The sequence below is a fragment of the Gracilinanus agilis genome, chromosome 5 (genome assembly GCF_016433145.1).
Source record: "Gracilinanus agilis isolate LMUSP501 chromosome 5, AgileGrace, whole genome shotgun sequence".
Taxonomy (NCBI): domain Eukaryota; kingdom Metazoa; phylum Chordata; class Mammalia; order Didelphimorphia; family Didelphidae; genus Gracilinanus; species Gracilinanus agilis.
Window position 1 is genome coordinate 148,996,295 of NC_058134.1, and position 26,116 is coordinate 149,022,410.

Here is a 26,116-nt window from a genome sequence, read left to right on the forward strand (position 1 = left end):
ATTCCTCAGTTCCCTTATTTCTACTGGCTATTGTATTGACTGGTAGATTCATTCCTGTAAGCTAAAAATAAAAGACTAAATGAGCCACAATAAAAATATATAATTTCTCTGTTTCCTTGATAAAAATTGTCTGAATTGAATTCAAATGTATTTTTTTTTATTTCCATTTTGAAATTTTAACTTCTAATATTTTTTTACCATTTCAGATAAGACTATGAATTGTGGGATTTCTTAAATGAAGCATTCAGGAGTGAAGTGAAAGAAAGTCATAACATATGGGAAATAAAATCCTCTTAAGTAATGTCCATTCATTTTACTTTAGATATATATATTTATCTCCTTAGTAATGCAAGAAGTCTTTGTGGGAAACAGAAGCAAGCAACTCTATTTCTTGTGCACATTGAAATATTGGAGAATAAGCTACATCAATCAGCAAAGAAGTTTTCATATAAGCAGAACAAGATATAAATGGACCAGAAGCCACACATTTATTTCTAGTAAACACTCTTGTAATCCATGCAACCATGATTTACACTTTGGAGTTTCAAAACTTAGCACTTCTACACCCAGAGGACTAACAAAAGTAAGCATTCATATGTCCCGTATTAAAAACACCTTGGACTCTGTTTCAAAAGCTGTTTTTGGCAATCAGAATGAAATGTTTTCACGTTTCTCTAGATTCAAACCAGGAATATTGAGGAAAAAATCAGAAGATGATGTGTTAAAACAGAAAAGTGTTAAACAAGCTTCTGGTACCAACACTCTGAATGATTCCAGTGGTAATAAAACAGAAAAGTGCCCTTTTCCAGAAGGTGAAATCTCAGACCCTTCTTTGGAAAGCCCAGCCAAGATTGACCCAATTTTAGAGAAAGGCCTAGAAGAACGTAAACAAAATATTTTTTATACAAACTATATAATTGCAAAATTTGAAGAATCGTTATACTTTTTATCAAGTCATATAAATTCATACTTTACAAATATGACTGAAAGAACTAAAAATAACCAACTGAAGCAGGCTACAGAGATGAAAGTGGGAAAAGATGAAGCTGGAATCAGAGAGAGTCCTTCTAAGGATAAAGTTCAACTTAAAGACAAGGGGACAGATTCACAATTTCTTTCACCTACTGTAGCCCACTCTGAAGAGCTCACGGGAACATCTGATACTCTTCCAGTTTCTGTTAAACAGAGTTTTGCCAATTTTCTTGCAAGACCTAGTGATAGTGTACAAGCACTTGTGGGTGGTTACATTGTGGGGCTTGTACCCAAATTAAAGGCTGATGCAAAATTTTCAGAAGAATTTCAAGGAGGTAAAGCTGAGCAGGCTAGTGGGAAAGAAAACCAGGAGGAAGAGAAAAAACGCCTATCCCTTCAGCGAGAAAAAGCAAGTCTCTTTTATAATTAGTTTTAACGTGTTGATATTTGTAAAATTTGAGATTTTTTCCCATTTTTCTGGTTTTGCTTAAGACAATATTTTTCAGTCTTGTCAGAATTATTTATTTCTCTTTCTTTATGTTTTATAGATTATTGAAAGGGTAAGTATAGATAACAGAACCCGGGCACTAGTTCGAGCATTAAGAAGAACAACTGACCATAAACTCTGTATTAACAGGGTTGAAGAATTAACTTTTCATCTTCTAGCATTTCCAGAAGCAAGAGCACTAGCTATCAAGGTCAGTATCATTATTTTTTTTAACTTCTAAAATGGGTTTTTGTTTTTTGGGTTATTTTCCTCTCTCTTTTTCTTATCTACTTTAAAGCACTACATATTCATTACAATGTTTTACTATTTATCCATCTTACTGTTAAATGTTACTCTGTTTTACTAAGTAAAATTGATACCTCAAAACTGGAAGGTTTTTCTTGGCACCTACTGTTTGGCTCACCCAGTACCTATCATTTTATTTCTTTAGAACCTTAATAAATTATAAATTCATCAGTATTATCAAATAAATGTACAAAATAAGAGGCAAAGTGAAAGTCATAGTCTTTCCTCATTCTTTTAAAAAGGCAAAACCAAAAGAATTAACAAAAAGATAAAATGATTTTTGTCCTGTGTCCTTTTCCATGTCTGCCCAAAATTCTGGGCTTTCCTTTTTTCTTTTATTCTCAGAGTGTATATGGTTCTGGTTCTTTGTATTTACTTTTCATCACCCTCATATAAATCTTCCATATTTCCTTATTTCATATTTAAAATTTTTATGGTAGTATAATATTGTTTCATTAACATCATTTATTTAGATATTTTTCAGTTGTTTGAATTCAAGTTGTTTCCATTTCTTTTCCTGTTACAAGTAGAACAGCTATGAATATTGTTCTATAGATAGATATCTTGATCATATTTTTGGTATAGACCTAGCACTGAAATCATTAAGCCAAAATGTTTTCAGTGGTCTGCAGCCTCACCAACACTTTTTTAGAGAGAATCTGTCTCCTCAACCCTGTCAGCTTTGAACTTTTGGTTTTTAAAAAAAGTTTTTATTATTCTAGTGTATTTGAAGGAGTGTGATTGTCGTTTTATGTAACTAGTAATGGTTTAGATTTCCTCTTTCACAAATTGGGTCCTTTAATCATTGCTCCATTGGGAGAGGAGAAGTATATATTATTATATGTTGTCAAATTTTTCTCCCAATAAAAAATCCATTGCTTGTATTATAAATCTGTTATTTTGAAATCCTACACTTAATTCTGAAGTAGACTTACCAGATAATTGGCTTAACTCAGTGCTCTGAAAATAGTCAGAACTTAATGTGTTTGTTGAATTTCTTGTTAGTATTGCTACAGTTTTCTTTCAATGCCTTTTTAAAAAAAGATTTGAGTCAAAGTTTAATATTGTCTAGCTATAGAACATGATTTTATTCCTATTTTACTAGTGATTCATTTTGTGATCTTGACTAAATACTTTTTCTTTGCTTCAGTTTTCTCAACTGTAAAATGGGAGTAATATGAATAAATCTAATGGCTTCTTCGGTATAAAGTATTATATATGCAGAATATTACAGTTGAATCTTTTTATCATTATAACTTGTGATTGTCATATATTTGCAAAACAGGGTTTTTGTTAAAATTATCACAAATGTGTTAGTCAATAATATTTTTGTAAATTTGTGAAACTGTAAAATTGAAGTTGAAAAGAAACAATGACTTGGACATTCTCAGTCTTACCTAAATTGTGCCAGAATTTAGATATATCCCCTTTTAGATGGCAACTGCATAAGTGAATGTTACTGAATGCTTATTCATTCTCCTCTTTAAGTTTTTGAACCACCTATTTAACCCTGGGTTAAATAGGCTGTTATGCAAATATTCAAGTTCTAATTATTAAAAGATGCTATCTTTAATTAGATTCTTTTTTTTATAGATTTTTTTTTTAATTTTTAAACCCTTAACTTCTGTGTATTAACTTATAGGTGGGAGATTGGTAAGGGTAGGCAATGGGGGTCAAGTGACTTGCCCAGGGTCACACAGCTGGGAAGTGTCTGAGGCCGGATTTGAACCTAAGACCTCCTGTCTCTAGGCCTGGCTCTCAATCCACTGAGCTACCCAGCTGCCCCCTTTAATTAGATTTTAATGCTTAATAAGATTGTTCTCCTTTGGTGGAAAAAAGTTGATATTCCAAAAAGTGGACTGAAATCACAAGTGTAATTAAATGCAACTTTCCATGCTATATACAACTTATAATCTATGATCTTCCAGTATCCAATTCTGTTAAAATAGGGGCATAATTGCTAATATTTCACGTACCTAAAATAACTTTGCTCTTATACCGAAAGATACAGTAAAAAGATAAATTTATTGATATATTTTGTTATTTTCATTTACATTTCCCATTGTATCTCTCAGTCATCTACCTCCAAGGGATCCATATCTTAAAACAAAAAATAAAAGAGGGAGCAGTTCCAAGATAACAAAAGAGTCTAATAATATATTTAGCATTCCATACCTATTGCCCTCTGCCTCTACAAGAAGCAGATTGAGGTGGCTTCTCATTTCTCTTCTTTTGGGCTGATCCTGATTATGATAATTTTACATTATCATATAACATCAAATCATATATTTGTTTATATGTATATTAAAACTTTCATTGTAAATTCAGTAAAGGATTGTGCCACAAAGAAGTGCAAGTTAATACCTTGACATCTTCTTATGAAGATATAAAAATAGCTTCCTTCAAGTGTTAGCTAAAGTTCTGCTTTCTGCAAGAAACCTTTCCCAATGTTCTTAATATTTCCTTCCCTGTGTTGATTCTCTCTGATGTATCTTGTCCCTCTCTTGTTTGTCCACTGTTGTTTGCATGTTGTTTTCCCTAGTCAATTGTCAGCTCTTTGAGAGCAAGCATTTTTGCCTTTCTTTGTATCTCAGTGCTTTACACAGTACCTAGCACATAATAAATAGATGCTTAATAAATGTTCATTGATTGAGTGCTTGTTGGTGCTTAATAAAGCTTTATTTGACTGACTGGAGTACTGGATACTATTGTGTTTGGCTTAACAACTCATCTATAGAAACTTTGCCTGACTGATAAAGCGATAATTATAAATCCAGCCTAGTATGTACAAATCAGTCAAGACTGGGCACAGTATGAATGTGTAAAAAAACCATAGAGAGGTTGAAGGGCTGTCTCTTGAGTCTTCTACATAAGAAGGCTCTCAGATCCTCATTCTTTGTGAATTGGCTTAGTAGGATCCAGTCTCCATTCTGTCTCATTTTGGAGAAATGGAGAAGAATCCTTTGTTAATTTGGTATATAAATTAATTTATTCAGGAAAATCCTCATAAAATTCAAGCCTATAAACCACACGTGTGTGTGTGTGTATGTGTAGGTTTGTTTTTTTAATGATTTCACAGTAATTTACTCATCATGGTTGTATGCTTGTATTGGCTAAACTAGCTTCTAAATTTCATGAGGGAAGAGATCTTGTCTTTGTGTTCAGTAACTTACATAGTATTACCTTACATAGTAATCATTACATAGCATTGCCTCCTATTCAATCAATAATCATTTACTAAGCACTTAAAGGTAGGGCATTATTGCAAGCACCTGGGATACAAAGATCAAAGCTAAATAGTTCTTACTTTTAGGAACTTATATTCCAAAGGAAGAAGTAATGTGTACATACATTTTGTAATGTGTACATACAAGTACATTCCACATACCTATAAAGCAGAAAAAAAGATAATTTTGAATGGCAAGATGGTAGTAGCTTGGGAGACTAGTAGAGGACTTCTCTCCAGAATTGGTGTGCTTTATCAGATTTTTAAAGAAAATGAAGGATGCCAAGAGAAAAAGGTATAGAGAAAAAGCATTTTAGGCCTAGTAATTAGGCTTAGAAATGGGAAATAGAGCATTGTGTATAGAAATTATAAAGTGTAGACTCTTGTGGCTGGACTGTAGAATGTGCAGAGAGGAGTAATGTGGAAGGGGCATGGAAAGGTAGGAAGAGGTCTGGCTATGAAGAGCTTTAAATCCCAAACAGAGGAGGGGAGTTTTAGATCCTAGAAGTCATATGAAACCATTGGATTTGAGTAAGGTGGAGTGGGATGATCTGATCAGATCTGAAGTTTATAAAAATCATTTTGGGGCCTTCATGGAGTATTGTTTGGTGTTAGAAGAATCTGGAAGCATAGAGACCAAATAGGAGACTATTGTAGTGGTCCAGGTTAGAGATAATGAGAACCTGAACCAATATGGTACTTGCGTGAGTAAAAGGGTATATGTGCCAAAGAGTGTTTATGGAGATAGAAAGAACTAGATTTGGCACTTGAGTGAGAAGTTGAAGATGACAGCAGGGTTGCAAATCTGGGTGACTAGAAGATAGTGCTGCCTTTAGAAATAATAGGTAAGTTTAAAAAAAGGGTAGGTTGGTGGAGAAAGGAAGAAATAGTGAGTTTTGTTTGGGATATGTTGAGTTGGAAATGCCTATAGGATTTCTAGTTCAAAGTGTCAAATTGTTAATTCATGAGATCAGTTAGGAGGTTAAGAGAGTCTATGATTGGATATATAAATCTGCGAGTCATTTATGTAGGATAATTTTGCCTTTTTGAGCTGATGGGGTCACTAAGTGAGAGAATATTGAGAGAAAAGAACTCCCAACATTGACTCTTAAAGTTAGTAGGCAAGACATGGATGATGACTTAGTAAAGTAGATTGAGAAGGAAGAATCAGATAAGTTGAAGAAGAGTGTCACCCAGGAAGGAGAGAATGACCAGGAGGAGAGGATGGTCAGCAGTGTAAAATGCTTTAGGGGAATGAATAAGGATGAATGAATTCAAATTGGAAAAAAAATAGCAGTTCTGTATTTTATTTATTAAAAGTTTTGGTTTAATTTGCATACTAATTCAGCTTTAGGGCATCTCTGTGGCACAACAAATAGAGTGCTAAGTCTGGACTCTGGAAGACTCATCTTCCTGATTTCATATCTGATTTCAAATACAGTGTGACCCTGGGCAAGTCACTTAACCCTCTTTGCCTCAGTCTCCTTATTTGTAAAATAAACCATAGAAGGAAATGGCTCTAGTATCACATAAGAAGTTGGTGGTAGAATCTAGGGTTCCTGTTTTTCTGTCCAGGACTCAATTTACCATAGAACCTTTATGAAACTTCACTTTGTATTATAATAATTAGAAAATATTTCATTTCCCATAAAATATTGAAGCCATGAAATGGCACTTCAACATTTTTGTCAAGAAAGCTCCCAATGGGGTGACAAAGAGTCAGAAATGCCTGAAATGAATAAAAAACAAAATTCATATTTTGACTTTGGTTTAATGTCTTTGTGTAGAATAAATACACACTGCTATAAAACATACACTGTTTTGGTATAGTTCCAGTTTGTTTTTGCTTCTAAAAATGGCTTAGTTAATAAAATTCTGAGAAGGAAAACTCATCAGCTTTTGACCTGTAATAGCGAGGAAATTTATAATTTATTAAACAAAGGTTATAATCAATAAATACTGAGCATTTGTTGTGTATCTACTATCTAGTTTTAGTCCTGTTCTAAGCCTTGAACCTAGTGCTCTGAGTGTAGATGTATTTGAGTATATACATATGAAATAGGACAAAATGTTTATATTCTATTTTCTACCTTTTTTCATATTGCTATGTTTTCCTTCTCTAACTTTCCTTCTTTTTTATTCATAAGATTATAGATTTAGAGTTGGAAAGAACCTTAGAAATCATCTATTTTGGCACCTTTGTTGTGCAGATGAGAAAACTAAGGCCAGGAGAGACTGAGTGATTTATGATTTACATAATGTCACACTAATCATAGAAGCAGATCTTGGACTCAAATATTCTAACTCCAAATCCATTGCTTTTTCCACAATGCCATAGAGCCCCTCTCCTTTTCCATTCTCTCTCTTTTTTAATCCATCTTTCTGTTTTTACTTTCTTTTTGTCTAACTTTAAATTTCTTAATTTCTTATGTCATCTCAGCTTTACTTACATCCTCTGTAAGAAAGAATAAAAATAACAGTATATACAAATTTTAAAATAGACATTAGTATTATTTAGCTTAAAATCAAGGCTAAAGAGAAAAGTTATAACAGTTTATTCTCATATATTAGGAATGTTTTTTAAATTTCATCAGTGATGCTTTTTTTCTAACTTGAGATAAGCCATCTTTAGAATAATTATAAAGAAGAAATTTGTTGCATATCAAATGATTGGTGGTTAAAATGGTTAACTACCTTAGGGAGGCAATGTATATTATTTAGTTTCAATATAGGTTTCATATCTCACCCCCATACTCCTTCAATCTATTTTATACTGAAATTGAGTGTAGCCTATATAATTGGTATTAATATGTATTTTTCTTTGAAAGATCATCCATAGGAATGTGGATTCCAAACTACCATGACATTCCACTTCCTCTCCAAGAGTCTTTAAAATAGTCATCAAGAATTTATTATGGTGTGCTGGATACAAATCTGGCCTGTAGGTCTGTTATAGATAAAAAAAAAAATATGTCTGATTTTTGCTTTTGAGCCTTGTTATTCAAAATCTTGTTGCTGAGGGAAAAAATCCATAAAAACAAGTTGCTCTGTAATTCTAACAACCAAGTATAAAATAAGGCTTGGCTAGTCATTCTAGGGCTTATATATTTTATGGGAAATGAAGTGTTTTCTAATAACTATAATGTAAAATGAAGTTTGATAAAGATTCTTTGGTTTGGAAAAACAGGAGTCTTAGACTCTACCACTAACTTTTTGAGTGATTCTGAGGGAGTTATTTTTCCCTCTTAGGGACTTTATTTTTTTTATAAAATGAGAGAGTTAACACTAGATCAGTGATGATAAACCTTTTACAGTCCAAGTTCCCAAACTGTAACCCTTACGATGCATGTGAGCCGCCCCCTCGCCCGAGACAGGGGAAGGAGGAAGTGCTCCCATTGGGCTGCTAGGCAGAGGGGCTGGTGAAGTGAGGAATGGAGGAACAGGCACAATGGAGAAGGGGAAGGGAGCATCCTCCTCTGGCATGTGTGCCATAGGTTCCCCAACACAGCACTAGATCTTTTTTAGGTCTTTTCTGTAATGATTCTAAGTACATAAAAGGTATTATTAGAGTTCAAAAGAGGAAGAGGATGGGGAAATTAGGGATGGATTCATGTGGGGAATAACACTTTCAAGACATCACAGACATTTTCAGTAGTCCAAAATGGTGAGGGCTTTCCATGACTGAAAACTACCAGTGAACAAAAAGCAAAAGGAGAAAAAGCTTGGGATATACAAAAAGATTGAATGGGATGAGATGGGTAGAAAAGTTCAAAAGAAATTAGAAAGGTGTAGAGTAGGCACGAATTGGAAAGTCTACTAAATTACCTCTTTCTGTGTTCTCCCCCTTCTTCAATGGAATGATGAAACCAGATTTTGACGGATACATATTAACTTTTTAAATTAAGATGATAACTGAAGATTTGGGGGGCAGTGCAATAAATTAACTTTCTAGTTTGCATTTCCAAATATTCCAGCCTAAAGACTATTTACTTGGCTGTTGCCAATAAAATAAACCACTAGTACCAGTGATAGTTGTAAGACATAATAAAAAATTGTATTTGATGAAAATCTCTTCATCTGCATGTATTCAGTTACAGAACTCACTATAGATTCTAAAGGCAGCTTAAATAGTAATCATTTCATCTGCATCTGTATTCTTTTCCTGAAACAAAAGATAGAAAGATTTTTAAAAATCTGCTTTTTAACACAATTTTCACCTGGGCTTGACTCAGACCAATTTCCTACTATTGATGCTGGGACAAAATCAACACCTGTGAACCATGCAACAAAATAGGTATTGAGTGTCTTTGGTGCTTTTTATTATGACGACTTTATACTTGGGCAATGAGGAAGTTATGCCAACACTATGAGCCTTAGTCCCTTGAGTCAACCAAGTGTTCAAGAAGGTGTTGGTAACTTTTAAGGAAAAGTAGACATAACTTGCATGGGAGGAGGTGTTATGATACTGCTTTTGTCATAAAAACCAATTCTCTAATCTTGCTATATAGCTTCAAATTGTTGAATACTACAGTCGCCAAAGAATTAGAATCAAAGACTCCGTTTCTCTCTTTACATACTCAAGTACTTAAGGGTACCTTAGTTCAAGTCTTTTTCAGTGGTTCCCAAACTTTTTTGGCCTACCACTCCCTTTCCAGAAAAAATATTACTTAGCCCCCTGGAAATTATTTTTTTTATTTTAACAGCAATTAATAGGAAAGATAAATGCACCTGTGGCCATCACCGCCTCCCTGGATTGCTGCAGCACCCACCAGGGGGCAGTGGCGCCCACTTTGGGAATCACTGAGCTAAACAATTTCAGTAGCTTCCAAATTAGTCTCCTTAGTTCCATTCACTCCTTTATTAATTCATATTCTACATAGTTGCCAAAGGACTCTGTCAGTCTGTTGCACAAGAAGCTCCAGTGGCTTCCTGTGGTTTCTAGGGTCAAATACAAACTCTGCCATTAGGTATTTAAAGCCCTTTACAAAATGGCTCCAGTTCATCTTTCCAGATTTATTACGTGCTTCTTCCCTTTATATATTCAACATTTTGGCCAGACAGACCTAATTTTTGATCCTTACAAATAATACAAGATCACATTCTTGCTCCTTTCTGCTTTCCTACAAAATCCCCTCTTTCCCCATTACTCGATATGCATTCCTTTCCAAATCTCTGACTTCCTTTAAAGCTCACTCAAGAGCTATTTCTATAGGAAGCCCTCTTTCTCCCCTCAGCTATTAGTGCTCCCCCTGAAATTACCTTATATTTACTCTGTATGTGTGTATTTTTAAAAATCTTTTTACATATATATATGTATATATAATTTCTTCAAATTAAAAAAGTCAAGGATGGTTTCATTTTTTTTATTTCATAATATTCAGGGTTTAAGTATCTAGTACATAGAAGGTGTTTAATGACTGTTGATTGATTAGTTGTTATAACCATTCAATGACATAAACAAATTGCTAACAAAAGATGAATAAAAGATATCATCAAAGAGATGTATAAGTAGAAAAGGAACTGGGCCAATCATGTAGCCAAATTGTGTCATATTGTGCTACTTTGGTACCCATGTTATATTGAGAAGCCTTGAAGAAGGCCCCTCAAAACCATCTGTAGAGGAAATACCAGAAGATGTAGGACAGTTGTCATACAGGATGAGATTACATGGATGAATTGTGATTTACATTTTTGAAGGAAGTACCCACACCATCTTGATGAAGTCACACATTCAAGGACTATTCTTTGCCAGTCTGGAAAAAAACAACTATTGTAGTGATTGAAAGTCTCCTATGAAATTTTTGGGACCTTGCCAGTGGAGGGGTTGGTGGTGGTAGAAATGGAAATAACTTGCACGTTGTTTTGATAACTTTGATGTATTTATATAAATGATAACTATATTTTATTTTCCCCCACTAGATTGTAAAAAGGCCCACAAGGGCTATGGCTGATCTAAAGATTGTGTGTCTCCCACTGCTTAGCACAAAGTTCTTCACACAGTAATTTCAATGTTTATGAATAAGTAAATAACTATAGTTGTTTCTGAAAATAATATGTTTAAAATTGGGGGTAGGGATTTTTCAGAGTGTCTTAATTCAGATTAAGGGAAGTATGGAATGCTAAATTCTTACATAAGGAAACTCAGAGCTCATAACATGATAGCAAACTAGCTTTATTGATGGGAGACATATAAAAAATTAAGCACAGTCAGAATGATGAAAATAAGTCAGGTCTGGTGGTGCATTTGAATCTGGGGGGGGGGTTCATTGGGTTCTTGTCTGAATGTAGCAGGACCAGACATTCAGGGAAGGAATCAAGGGCCCTGGACCTATGGATTGGTTCTAATTTTTGCTTATTTGGGGAGAGAATACACCTGCAGAATTGAAGGCTAGTTACCAAACTCCACCCAGTTAGGAAAAGGGGCTTTGTTGCCTGTTACTGCTTTTCTTACTTTGGCAGTCACTCAGCTTCCCTTTGGTTTAAAAAAAATTTTTTTTAAGGATCCCAGTATTTATTTAGTGGCCTGGGAAGACTACTGTAATTCTTATATCAGTAGGAATCGTTGTTTAGTCATTTCAGTTGTGTCCCATTCTTTGTAACTTCATTTGAGGTTTTCTTGACAAAAATACTGGAGTGGTTTATCATTTTCTTTTCCAAATCATTTGAAAGATAAGAAACTAAAGCAAACAGAGTTAAGTGAATTGTCTAGATCTCATAGCTATTAAGTATCTGAGGTCAGATTTGAACTTAAGAAGACATATCTTCCTGATTCCAGCCCTAGTACTCTATTCATTGTGCCTCTTAATTGCTCTATATAGCAGTGGTATCAAATTAAAATAGAAGTGGAGGCCACTAAACTGTACATAAGGATCCCTGCAGGTGTATATTGACTTAGAAAGTCACATTATCTATCCTTTACTGTATTTTTATTTTGTTAAATATTTTGAAATTATATTTTAATCTGGTTTGGGCCCCACCTGGGAGAGTTGTAGGCCTCTGAGTAACAGTTTTATTTAGGACTCATAGAATATAAACAAAAATTTATGAACAGTGGTGAAAAAAATTAGATTTCAAAATCTTGATCCCAAAGTGAACTTAAATCTGTAAGCTGTATTGCTTCTCATATTCTGCTTTTCTGAGACTTAATTTGCTAACAAAAATTTTTTCATTTGGTCTGACCCATCAGAAATTTCATTATTAAGTATCCTATACTCTTTTAAGTATAGGCTTTATATTTTTTTATTTCTACATTTAAAAGCAATAACACTTTATTTCAGGTATCAATGTGAAACAATATTTATCATTTTGTACTCTCATATTGAATATTGCAAAAAATTAGTTAATGTAAGCTTCTTGTAGGCAAAGACTTTTTTACTTTATCTTTTTCTTTTTAGCAATGCATGTAATAGGAACTTTATATATGCCTATTGAATTGTATAGGTGATGCTCAATTAAGCTTTTGTTATGATTTATATATATATAGAAAGATTTTTATCTAATATTCTCTATGTACCTGCATTTTCTCTAGCTTTTAAAGAAAAGTTTTTCATGAAGATTGATGTATTTTACAAAGATTTATAAAGAAATACATTCTCTAAACAAAATATCACAGGATTCTTGAAAGATGAATACTTTTCACTCTCCCATTTTAAAATTCAATAAATATATTTCCTTCTCTACAGGAAAAACTTGTTCCATATTTATTACGACTAAGAAGAAATAAAGATGAAATTCTTCAAGCTACTGTTAGGGAAAATTTGGCTTTAATTGGCTATACAGATCCTGTGAAAGGAAGAGGAATTCGAATTCTCACAATTGATGGTGGAGGAATAAGGTAGAACTGGGGATAATTTGATGCTTATTTTAGAGTGCAGCCTAACTATTGAAATTTAACCACCTGATTCTTTAATTAGAAAATCAAACATTGCTTAACATTATTATAAAATCAAACTTAAGTTTGTGGTTTTTACTAAATAGTTTTTCCATAAAGGAAACTGATTTTTGCTTAAAATGCTTTGTTTCTTATTTTAAAAGAAGCTTTTTGACACAAAATTAAAGTTTATTTTGTAACACAGGTAGGAAGGGTCATCCACATTTTTTTTGTTGGGATTTCACACCTTTCACTTGGACATGGACAGCCTACTTATTCTTTGAGTTGTCTTGCTCCCTCCATCCTGCCCTTACATTAGCAGATCTATAGTCTTGTTTTTTTCTTATTTGAGAAAATTTATTTATTTAATTATTTTAGAATATTATTCCATGGTTACATGATTCTTGTTCTTTCTCTTCCCTCCTCCCACCCCCCTTCCGTAGCCAAAGAGCAATTCCACTGGGTTTTACATGTGTCATTGATTAAGACCTATTTCCATATTATTAATATTTGTACTAGGGTGGTCGCTTAGAGTATACATCCCCAATCATATCCCCATCGATCGATGTGGTCAAGCAGTTGTTTTTCTTCTGTGTTGCTACTTCCACAGTTCTTTTTCTGGATGTTCTTTCTCATAAATCCCTCAGAAGTGTCCTGGGTCATTGCATTGCTGCTAGTAATGAAGTCCATTACATTCTATTTTACCACAGTGTATCAGTCTCAGTGTATAAGGTTCTCCTGGTTCTGCTCCTTTCACTCTGCATCAGTTCCTGGAGGTCTTTCCAGTTCACATAGAATTCCTCCAGTTCATTATTCCTTTGAGCATAATAGTATTCCATCACCAACAGATACCACAATTTGTTCAGCCATTCTCCAGTCGAAGGGCATCCCCTCATTTTCCAATTTTTGCCACCACAAAGAGTGCGACTATAAATATTTTTGTACAAGTCTTTTTCCTTATTATATCTTTGGGGTATAAACCCAGCAGTGGTATGGCTGGATCAAAAGACAGGCATTATTTTAAAGCCCTTTGGGCAAAGTTCCAAATGGCCATCCAGAATGGTTGTATCAATTCACAACTCCACCAGCAGTGCATTAATGTCCCAATTTTGCAACATCCCCTCCAACATTTATTACTTTCTTTTACTGTCATATCAGTCAATCTACTTGGTGTGAGGTGGTACCTCAGAGTTGTTTTGATTTGCATTTCTCTAATTATAAGAGATTTAGAACACTTTTTCATGTGCAGATCTATATTATAGAAAACCACATAATTATTTTCAAATTCTCTCCGGAGAGAATTCTCTCAATAACTTGTCAAGTAAGTTATGTAGTGGATAGAATGTTGAATTTGGAGTTAGGTAATCTTGATTTCCATTCTACCTTACTATCTTTATAACTTGGGGCAAGTTACTTGACCTCTCATTTTCAGTTTCATCCTTCTTCCTACATAAGACATGTAAAGTGCTTGGTAAACATGAAACAGTATATAAATGTTAGCTGTTTTTTATTAATAGTAATAATGATTGTTATTCTCATGTTCTCATCAGCGTGTTTCTATTTACATAAACCAGTCATTCACCAATATGACACTTTTAGATTATAAATAGGATCATGGCAATACATTTTTTAAGTCAGCAGATCCTAATAATAATGTTAACTAGCATTTATCTAGCACTTTAATAAGCAAGTGCCCAACTAATAAGTCACATAAACCTTGGAAACAGTCTCCCATTGGTGCACTCATTGACTGTAGTGCCTGGACCAACACAGAAACCTAGAAAACAGATATATGAGAGAACAAAATCCTTATGGGTTTATGGTAACTTATAGCACTTGATCACAGGTTTCAGTGTTATTGATCCATTCAGAAATAGCGGTACTACATGAAACTTCTGCTTCGGTCACTGCAAAAATAAGAACCAAATGTAGAACAACTGATTATGTTAAAGTTGGGAAAGGAATACAGCAAGGCTATATATTGTCACCCTAGGAAGAGAAAGCAATCAACCAGGAGAACATTTTTATAACAGAAATCTCTGACAAAAGTTTAATTTCCCATATATACAAGGAACTAAATCAGATGTACAAGAAATCAAGCCATTCCCCATTTGACAAATGGTCAAGGGATATGAATATGCAGTTTTCCGCTTAAGAAATAAAAACTATCAATAATCACATGAAAAACTGTTCTAAATCCCTCCCGATTAGAGAAACGCAAATCAAAACAACTCTGAGGTACCACCTCACACCTACCAGATTGACCAATATGAGAGTAAAGGAAAGTGCTAAATGTTGGAGGGGATGTGGCAAAATTGGGACATTAGTGCACTGCTGGTGGAGTTGTGAATTGACCCAACCATTCTGGAAGGCAATTTGGAATTATGCCCAAAGGGCGTTAAAGATTGCATGCCCTTTGATCCAGCTATACCACTACTGGGTTTGTAGCCCAAAAAGGTAAAAAAAAAATGTTTGTACAAAAATATTTATAGCTGTGCTTTTTGTGGTGGCAAAATATTGGAAAATGAGGGGGGCGTCCCTCGATTGGGGAATGACTGAACAAATTGTGGTATATGTTGGTGATGGAATACTATTGTGTGATAAGGAATGATGAACTGCCTGATTTCTAAATGAACTGGAAAGACTTCCATGAACTGATTTATAATGAGTAGAACCAGGAAAACATTGTACACAAAAAGTGAAGCATTGTGGAACAATCAAATGTAATTAACTTTGCTTCTAATAGCAATTCAGTAATCCAGAACTATCCTGAGGGACTTATGAGAAAATATGCTATCAACATCTAGAGAAAGAACTGTGGGAGTAGAAATGCAGAAGGAAAACATATGATTTATCACTTGCTTATATAGGTATATGATTGGGAGTTGTGGTTTTAAAAGATTATTACAAATGTGAATAATATGGAAATAGGTTTTGACTAATAAGATATTTGTATAAACCAGTGTAATTGCTTGTCAGTTCAGAGAGGGTGGAGGAAAGTGGGGAGGAGAAAACATGAATCATGTAACCATGGAAAAATATTTTTAAAAAAATGTGAAAATGAAAAAAAAAATCTGGAAAGTCTAGTTACAAATTATCTCAAATCCCCAAACAACAATAAAAGTTATGGGCAAGCCAAATTTCATAATACTGAAAAAAGTCTGATTTTTCTGATAATAATACACACACACATATGTATATGGCTGAGAAATTTGGAATATAAGGAAAGCTAAGTTCTGCACAATCAGCACTTTCAAGTTGTGCTGAAAAAGATTTCCAAGAGTCTCTTGATCAGCAAGGAGATTGAATCAGTAAATATTTAAAGAAATTAATTCAGACTATTCTTTGGGAGATCATATGCTGAAACTTAAATACTTTGGCCACATAATGAAAAGGCAATACTCATTGGAAAAGATCTTAATGTTGGGAAAGAAAAAAATGAAGGCAAAAGGAAAAGGAGACTCAGAGGATGGATAGATAAATAGTATCATGGAAACAACAATTATGAACTTGGACAGATTTTAAGAGATAGTGGAGGATAGAAGGGCCTTTATGTGCTTATGGTCTATGAGGGTCATAAAGAGTTAGATATGATTGAAAGACTGAATAGTAGCCATGTGCTTAGCTCTATATGAGATACTTTGGAGGGTATGGTAGTGTAAGACATAGAAGCTTCTTGAAGATATTTTTAGACATGTTATTAATACACTGGTAATATTGATAAGCAATCAGGACTATTTATATTCATAATTGTATACTACAGAGTAATTACTTACTAGTTTTTATTACTCTAGGAACTTATTGGAGAGGGGGATCAGACAGGGCTGAACTTGTGAGGGAAGACTTCATGGACCTCAAAGGATGAATAAGCCTTAGATAGATGGAGAAGAAATGATAGAGAATATTATAGTAGAGGAGAACAATGTGAATAGATGCATGGCTCTTTAAATTTTAGGGTTCTTAGTTTCACATATTTTTGAAACTAGTAAGAACATTGAACTTCTTGGAGAACCAAAGTACATGTTGTAAAGTCTTAGGAAATAAGGTTGTTTGTGTGAGTAGAATGAGACTTATGAAATGGAAGATTTTGAAGTTTAAGCAGAAGTTTGAATTTAATGGCACTGGAAATAAGGAAATGTTGAAGGATTTTTTTTTTAATTTTTTTTTTTTAACCCTTAACTTCTGTGTGACTTATAGGTGGAAGATTGGTAAGGGTAGGCAATGGGGGTCAAGTGACTTGCCCAGGGTCACACAGCTGGGAAGTGTCTGAGGCCGGATTTGAACCTAGGACCTCCTGTCTCTAGGCCTGGCTCTCAATCCACTGAGCTACCCAGCTGCCCCCAGGTTTTTTTTTTTTTTTTTTTAACAAAAGGAATGACATTTCAGAAGATGTATTTTAAAAAATTAGATTGTCACAAACTGCCTTTTTTTCTTGTGCCCTTATCCACCTCTCTTCTAGTCAGATGCACCTGATCACTTCTGAGTTCAGATCTGTCCATAGTCACAGAGTAGTTCTATCCCTGAATTGAAATTATATAAGTATCCCTATATTAAAAGGTATCAGCTTAACTATTAAGCTTCATTATTGGTTATAATACCCTATGCCTTGCTATTTTTACTCCTTTAGAGCCTGACTTCTTAACTGCTCAGACTATTCATCCTGGATTCATGATCTTTGTCATGTAAACCTCCTGATTGGAGACTCCTTATCCTTTTGTTTCCTTGCCCTAGATTTCTAATTCTTGCCTTTCATTTTCTTGGATTTAACTAGTTTTTTTTTTTTTTTTATTATTCTGTACCTACTTATTCTTTCCTGCCTTATCTTTCTTCATTATACTTGGTCAAAAATGTCCTTTCTGGTTTCCTGATTTTTGGTACTTGGTAATGTCCCTTCTTTCTATTTAAATTTCTGGTTCTGACCCCACCCTGACCTATTGCTGCCCAAGTCCTGATATGATAGTGTAATGCAGGATATATTAGAATTATCAGGAGATCTAAACAGGAAATTATTTCAGTAATCCAAGTATGAGCTGATAGGGTTGTGAACCCAGACACTGAATGCTAACTGTGTAGTAGATTGCCCCACAAATTTAGTTATTAAAATTCAAATTATTTTAATAGCTTTTGTGAGATTTAAAAAGGAATAACTTGTTACAAATGCTAACTTACAAAAAATGTACTCCTGCTTATTTACATATTAATGTGTCAAGATTATTGGTTTGGAATAAACTGGGAAATGCATTTTCTGGGGGACTTGAACTTAAGTCCTTTTTCTTTAAAGCAAACATTTTAATTATATCTTTCTCCAAACTTTATTTCAGAGGTGTAGTTGCTCTTCAGAGTCTTCGAAAAATTGTTGAACTTACTAAAAAGCCAATCCATCAACTTTTCGATTACATTTGTGGTGTAAGCACAGGTAATTGATACTGAAAATGATATATTTCATTAACCCATTTAAAGAAAATAATTAAATAGGCTGTAAAGGGAAATCTATTTTACTACTGCTTTTTTTTCAGCTTTTAGGTTTAAATTTTAAATATTCTTGCTTTTTTGGAGAAAATTAATTTTTTAGTCAAATATTTAAGGCTATTGATTAAGGAGCAACCCATTTGGTCGTGATACAGTGTGGTTCAAATTAAAGTGATACACATTGAGTTAATCTATTTAGGATAGCATTAAAACTTTGTGAATAATAATTTTAAAAAGAGCAAGTAATCTAAAAGCATATCTTTTTCTTCTGAAAGCATTACATAATTCACCTGATAATCACTTTACCTTTTTCATTGTGTTAATTACAAGCAAATATTTGAAATATGCTTGACTATAATATTTGAGTAACAGTGCCAAAATTTCTAGCTACGGAACAGGATTTAATTTTATAAACAGTTCTCATCCAAAATTACATTGTAGTTAAATCACACAGATAAGATACCTATATTTTCTCCCCCAGTTAGTATTTTTTCAGGGATTCTTTCTTTGCTTTCCTTGATTTATATTGCATTGTTTTTTAAAGACTAGCAAAATGGCAGTCTCTGTCATGGTCCTTTAAAACTAAGTAGGAGCAGGTAGTTGGCTCAATATGTAGTGTGCCAGGCTTGAGGTCAATAGGACCTGAGTTTAAAATCTGGTCTCAGATACTTCCTAGTTGTGAGGCTTAAGTCACTTAACCCTAGTGGCCTAGTCCTTACCTCTCTTTGCCTTGGAACCAATTACTTGTAGCGATTATAAGACAGATCATAATGGTTTCCCCCCCAAAAAGAATTCTTTATATTCGGGAATATCAACATTATATTGACTTGAAATTAGAGGTGGATAAGAGTTATACAAAGTTACTGTCTGTGTTCTGAATAGGGATTGTTTCAATGTGGAGAGAACTTGCAGTCAAGGTCCAGGTTGAGAAATGGAAGGCTTTGCTTTTTGAGTGATATGGAATACATGTTAGTAGTCAATGTTAAGCGGTCTGCCTTGCTTACAGTTTTTAAGTTGCAGTTGGTTTCATTTTTGTTTTAGTACTTCATGTTAGGAATATTCTTACTGTTGAATAGTTTCATGATTTACTTCTGTTCTTTACCAGTAGGTAGGTAGGCGGCACAGGACCTATGTGCCTCAATCTTTCTTTGTAGCATAAGCAGCTATTTTCTCATCAGGAGGCCCTGCTCCCTCCTTTTTAGGAATTGCTTCATCTGTTACTTAGCCACTAGTGATCTTTCTTTCCAGTTCTTCTCTCCTTCACAGTTTTCTACCCTCTGTCCTGTTGGTCAATATTCTCCACTGCCTTAATGGATCTTTTTTCTTCTTTGTTTATACATTTAAGTCATCCTTTTTTTTAATTGTATTTTTATAATTTATTTCATATTTTTGGTAAGTTTAGCGATCACACATTTGTTTAGAACTTAGATTTATATAGTAATATAATTAATAGTTTAAGTAAGGGGTGGTTGTTTTTTTTTTCTTTCTAGCAATCTCAACAACAAAGTAACGTTTCTCTTAAGTTAATGATACCATGTTGTAGTAACAATCCCTTTCAGGGTAGAATTCAGAGTTCAGAGAGAATTTGACCTTATTGTTAATTATGTAATTTGACATAAAATAATATATGTATTTAGAAAAATATTTTCATAATTTTTTTCTCACTTGTATCCCAGTTATCACCATTCCAGCTTATTCAGTGATAATTTAAAATATTTTTATAGTTCCCTCTTTTTTTTTTTTTTTTTGGTTGGTTTAGCCTCAGTCTAACACACACTAGGTGGCAGTATTTGCTCGTTATTAATTATAAATTAGCTTTTAAAAAAAGCATTCTACATACCTACAAAAAATACCTACACTTGGTCTAATTTAAAGGAATGAGTTGTTAGATTTGTCGGATGAGACGTCTATTCAATTATCAAAGTTATGTAATTACTTTATTCTAGTGAAGTTGTGTATTGAAGTAAATTTCCTATATGTTACTTAAAGGAAGGTAGAAGCTATTATGTGTATGTATAATTTCTTCAGTTTTAATTAAATATTAATACTTTTTTCCTAGAAAAACACAAATTTTGTACATTGACACTTTTCTTTTAGGTGCCATATTAGCTTTCATGGTGGGATTATTTCATATGGATCTGGAGGATTGTGAGGAACTTTATCGAAAATTAGGAACAGATGTATTTACACAGAATCTCATTATTGGAACAGTCAAAATGGGGTGGAAACATGAATTTTATGACAGCGAAACCTGGGAAAGAATACTTAAGTAAGTTGCCATTTGTATATGTCATTTCAATAAATTTTTATTTGAAGTTCTCAGACATGAATGATATATTTGTTACCTTTTTAAAAAGCTGATTGTTATTGGCACTTAATATCCTCAGAGAAAACTGAATTTTGGTGGGCTAATTTTAATTATCCACAGGTTATCACATAATTCTCATTTCTCTTTTCCTGAAAAGTATAATTTGAAACATTTGCAATGATTTTTCTGTTTTTAAGTAATATCTGAAATAAAAACAATTGAAATACTTTTGTAATTTGCTCATGATGATTTTTATTTACTACATGATAAACTGAATGGTTTTAAAAAATGATGTAGATATAGTTTCCTGAGAAGCTATGAAATATGCAAAAGTAGTGTCAGACTATTGCTAGTAAAAAATTAGTTGTTTTTTGTGCCTTTTAACTGCATAAATTAGTCTTTTTTTCTCTGTAAGATTTGCTAATATTTTTTATTATATATATTTTAACGTTGTTAGCAGTCAGTTTCTTTCAAAATAATAGATTATATACTGTAACACACAAGTTTGCAAAGTATTTTCCTCATAGCACCTTTAAAATTATATAGTGAACAGATCCACATCCCTATTTTACAGATTAATAAGAACTTTTACCCAAAGAAATGAGATTATTTACCGGACCTAATATGATTTATTAGAGGTAGAATCAGTATATGGACTAAGGTCTTATAAAGTCAAGTCCACCATCCTAAAATTTAAAAAGAAAAAAAAATCCTTTAAAGGTTTCCTATTTAGAACTTAAATTTAAAAGTTAATTCTCCTTTTTGTAATTACTCCTACCACATTAATTTAGGGTTAATCTTGGCTGCCACATTTTCTCATCCCAATCAAATACCAAAAATATACAAGCATGAAAAAAAGTAAGCTGCTTCATATAAAAAGTAGCAAGGAAAGTAAAAAGTTTGGGTTAATTTTTATAACTCCATCAAGACTGAAGTAAAGTAGACTAAAATGTTTACCTAACTGATTTCATTATCTTGTTGATAATAAAATCTAATTTCTGAATGTTCAGCTAATTAACACTTATATGGTAAATTCTATCTAATATTGCAATAGTTGTAAGTTTTAAAAAATATTTTATATATATTATCTTATTTGATTCTCCTAACAGTGTTGTGAAGTACTAGAGGAGTTATTATTCTAATTTTTACAGATAAGTAAAGTAAGCCTCAAAATTATTCACACAGCTAACAGTGTCAGAGGTAGAATTTGAACCCAGGTGTTTCCTATGCTCAGTCCAGCTGTTTTGATATCCCACTACCTTAGTTAGCCATACCATGCAAATGAGGATTCTTAATTCAGTGGAAATCTTTAAACAGCACTAAGACAAATACTTTCAAAGCCCCTTACTGGTTAAATCACATTTTACTTAGCAAGTAATTACTGCACCACCATTAGAGATGAGCTGAGCTGAGCTAAAGGGTGCCTCTTAACTGCCTTATATTTGCATATTGGGGAAACCTGAGAAAAGAAATTTCCCTAAGATTGTCTGATTTATTACTGATCCCAAAGGCCATGGTGCCAAGTCCAGAAGTGAATTCTGGTCCTTCTCAAGGTCTCTTTTATATTTAAACTAGTATAAGGTTTCTTTGTAAAAGACTTAAAAAAACACCACCAAACCAGCACACAAATTATTCAGATGTATACTGGAACTAAAATATATTAATATATATGTAGTACAAAGTATAGTCCTCAATTCTTAAGTAATTTACTTTTCAAATTTGTCACTAATAACTTGGTTATTCTTTTTTATCTCCAAGTTCTTTTTCATCTAATTTATCTTCTAAAACCTTTATTTCCCTGAAATTTAGTAGAATGGCTCATATTTCCATAATGTAAGATAGGATTAAATGTGATAGAAGGCAAATTTTAGAACTAAGCTAATTTAATTGAACAAGCACTTTGCATAACAACTTTTCTTGATTTTATTATTCAACTAAGAGATATTTACTTGGTGGCCTTTATATACTTGACTGTGGGGATCCTTAAATGAAGTAATTTTTCTTTTTAAGTAAGAGCATTTATCCTTCCTCTAAACAAAAATACTTGGAGCTTGAAGAATTGTTGCATATGTGTTAGTTTTATCTCTGTTATTAAATTTTAAGTTCCATAAAAAAAAAAGAGTAATAGCACTTTTTGTTGTCCCCATATTTTGGTGCACAATCATATTGTTTGGGAAATACTTGTCCATTTATTGAAAGTTTAAAATGTAATTTAATTAAAATTTTTTTTAATTTTATTATTTAATTTTTTATTTTAAATGCATTTTAAAATAGATTTTTCTATCACCAATATTCTAAAATGTAATCCCTTTGATATAAGTTACTATTTCTTATTTTATAAAGGGACAGAATGGGATCTAATCTAATGATTGAAACAGCAAGAAATCCCAAGTGTCCTAAGGTAAGTATAGAGTCATATGATTGTGAAACTATAGGAAAATGTTTTATTAATTTTATAAGTACTTGTTATGGGGAAGAAATAACAGAACTTTTCAGAATACTACTTCCTTCTGAATCCCAGTTCTAACTAGGTTTTATAAATGCCTGGTTTTTTAAAAAAGTGCTTTAAAGTGGTAAAATTTATAATGGTCTGTTATTCAGTTGTCTCAGTCATGACCAACTCTTTCTGACACTATTTGGTGTTTTCTTGGTATACTGCAATGGGTTGTCATTCCTTCTCTAGCTCATTTTATAGATGAGGAAACTGAGGCATAGAGGGTTAAGGAACTGCTCAGGGTCACATAGCTAATGTCTGAGGCCAGATTTGAAACACAGTGCTTCTTGATTCCAGGCCTGGTGCTTTATCCACTGTGCCATCTAGCTGGCAAAGAAATGGTGTAGAGTGGTATAATAGAAAAAGCATTATATTCCAGATCATTGATGGCAACCTTTTAGAGACAGAGTGCCAGGCCTCCTCCCCCACCCCGCCAGACCAAGTGCCATGCCAGCCCCTCCACCAGAGACTGAATGCCATGTCACATCCCACATTCTTCTTACCCCAGACAGGAGAGGGAGGAAGCACTCCCATTGGGCTGCTGGGTAGAGGTGTGGGTGATGAGAGGCATGCATGGAAAGGAGTGGTCCAAGGTTTCTGCTCTCCTCCAGCTCTGCAACCTGTAAGCCCTTATCCCCTGTGTACTCCTATTGGACTACTGGGCAGAGAGGTAGGGGATGTGAAAAAATGTCATCAGGTGCGGTGAAAAGGGGGAAGGGAATAACTCTACCCAGATCCCTCTGCCTTTCTAGTAATAAACTTGGGCCAGGGGGGTTTTGGGGGGTGGCCCCTGTGCCCACACAGAGTGCTCTACATGTCATCCCTCTTTGGCACCCATGCCATAGGTTTGTCATCACTGTTCTAAATTAACCTTATTTCCTTTTCTGGCAGATCAAGGGATTACAATTGATATAATTTACTTAAATTTTAGCAAAATATTTGAATCCTTTTATTTCTGATTTTAATTGATTGTGATTGTTATTATTGATTTATCACTAATTGATTTTCTAGCCCATTCACTGAAGGAACTTTTCCAAAATTTTGCATCCCTCCTCAAACCTCCTCAGAGCAATTCCTCCCCACTCTTACAACAGAGAACTTTGTTTCATATTTCCCTGAAAAAATTGAGGGTATTCACCAGGACCTCCATCTTCTCATTTTGCACCACTCAAAATGATTTGCTGGTTATTTCTTTCTTCAGCTGTCTCCCATGAAGAAGGGTCCCTTCTTGCCAAGGCAAACATCTCTACACACACAATTGATCTTGTTCCATTCTTTCATCTCCAGGAGAGTGCGTCCTCTATTATAGCCTTGGCTAGCCTTTTCCAAGTGCCCCTGCATTACTGGAGAGAACAGAGGGAGGAAGTGCTTGCTGTGGGCAGCTGGACAGAGGGGCAGGACATGTAAAAAATGTCCTCAGGTACTTGGAAGAATGGGAACAGAGCAGCTCTTCTAGTGCCAGCTATGCACACATGTCAGGTCTCTTCGCCAACACTGCTTTATCATATCCAGACTTTTACTTATTGCCCATCGTTCCCTATCTGCTGGCTGCTTCCCTGCTTGACTGTTGTAATAGCCTTATGATTCTGATTCTGCCTCTATATCTTCCCTACCCCAGTCCATCTTCTGTTCAGCTGTCCATTGAATCTTCCTTATGGGCAGATCTGATCACGTCATTACCTTATCCAGTAAATCCTAGGGGTTTCCTATAACCTTCAGGATGAAATATAAAATCCTCTGTGGTTTTTAAAACTCTTTATAACCTGACTCCCTTCTACCTCTCTAGGCTTCTTATACTTTACCCCTTTCCTTCTCTCCCCCTGCCCACTTAGTGTAAAAGGGGAAAATTATGTTTGGTTGGACTGAATATTAAAAGGGGTTGGTTGTCAGGAATTGAATAAATATCAATTCCAAAATGATTTTTTAGTAATTTATTTATAAAATATAGGAGAGAGTGAAAGTAGAGAAAATCAGAGAGAGAATAGGGTAAGATAACATACTAAGTAATTTGTTCCAGCCCCTGGCTCAACCCAGGCAGGGCTAATTAGTCCTCAGCCAGAGAAGCCCCAACTTTGAGCCAAGGGCCCGAGGATGAATGAAGCCAAAGCTTCAGTCACGAAGCCTCATTTGAAAGGAGAGTCCCTTCAAAAAAAAATCCAGGAAAAATCAGTCTTTACGCTCACCACATGGTAGTACAAAGGAAGAGATTTAAGAAGAGTCTCCAACTCCAACTTCAACTCCGAAGAATGAATAAGAACTCTCACAGGAAGTTGTCACTCCCTTTTAAAGGTGCTTCTTTTGCATCACTTCCTGTGCCTTCCTCTACTTTATGTGCACCAATCACAACCAACGCTTTGCTTAGGACTGCCCAGAGGGCAGTCAGTCAATTCTGATTCCTCACCCACTCTTGCATCATGGGTTACAGTTCCTCACTTGAAGATTAAGTGGTGGTGTTTACACTTTTGGTGGTTTAATCTAAAACTAGGCAGGGTAGGTCTAATCCAATCTTCACATTAGTCTATAATACACTGATACTAGATCCTTCTTAATACTTCCACTTCCTGATGTCACACATTTTCATTGGTTGCCCCAATTCCCTGAAACTCTCTTCTTCCTCATCTTGATTTCAGACTTCTCTGGCCTTCTTCAAATATTAGGTAAAGTTCTACTTTTTCCAGTCCTGTTTAATCTTAATTCCATCCTTTTGAGATATCTTGTCAGTATTTTGTTTGCATGTAGTTGTTTTTGTGTTATCTCCCACATTAGACTGTTGAGTCCCTTAAGAGCAAGGGACAGTTCTTTGCCTTTCTTTGCTCTCCCAGTATTTATCATAGTTCATGACACATAATAGATGCTTAATAAATGCTTGTTGATTTTGAGGTGGGAGTATATGTGGTAGATGATAGTATAGTAGGTGGCTTTGGCAATATTTGAAATTACTCCAATTTCTACTTGGAAAGATAGTGCTAGTGAAGTGTTTTAGG

At 34.1% G+C, this 26,116-nt stretch overlaps 1 protein-coding gene across 1 annotated transcript in view; it reads left to right on the forward strand.

The window, feature by feature from the left end:
- Positions 1-285: 285 nt before the first annotated feature.
- The window catches only part of PNPLA8 (patatin like phospholipase domain containing 8), a 46,125-nt gene continuing 20,294 nt past the window's right edge, over positions 286-26,116 (forward strand). The window contains 8 exon segments of the mRNA XM_044678657.1: positions 286-368; positions 370-812; positions 846-1,381; positions 1,521-1,670; positions 12,674-12,825; positions 18,183-18,277; positions 20,428-20,599; positions 22,982-23,039. Coding sequence (XP_044534592.1) covers positions 301-368; positions 370-812; positions 846-1,381; positions 1,521-1,670; positions 12,674-12,825; positions 18,183-18,277; positions 20,428-20,599; positions 22,982-23,039 — 1,674 coding nt within the window. The 5' untranslated portion in view covers positions 286-300.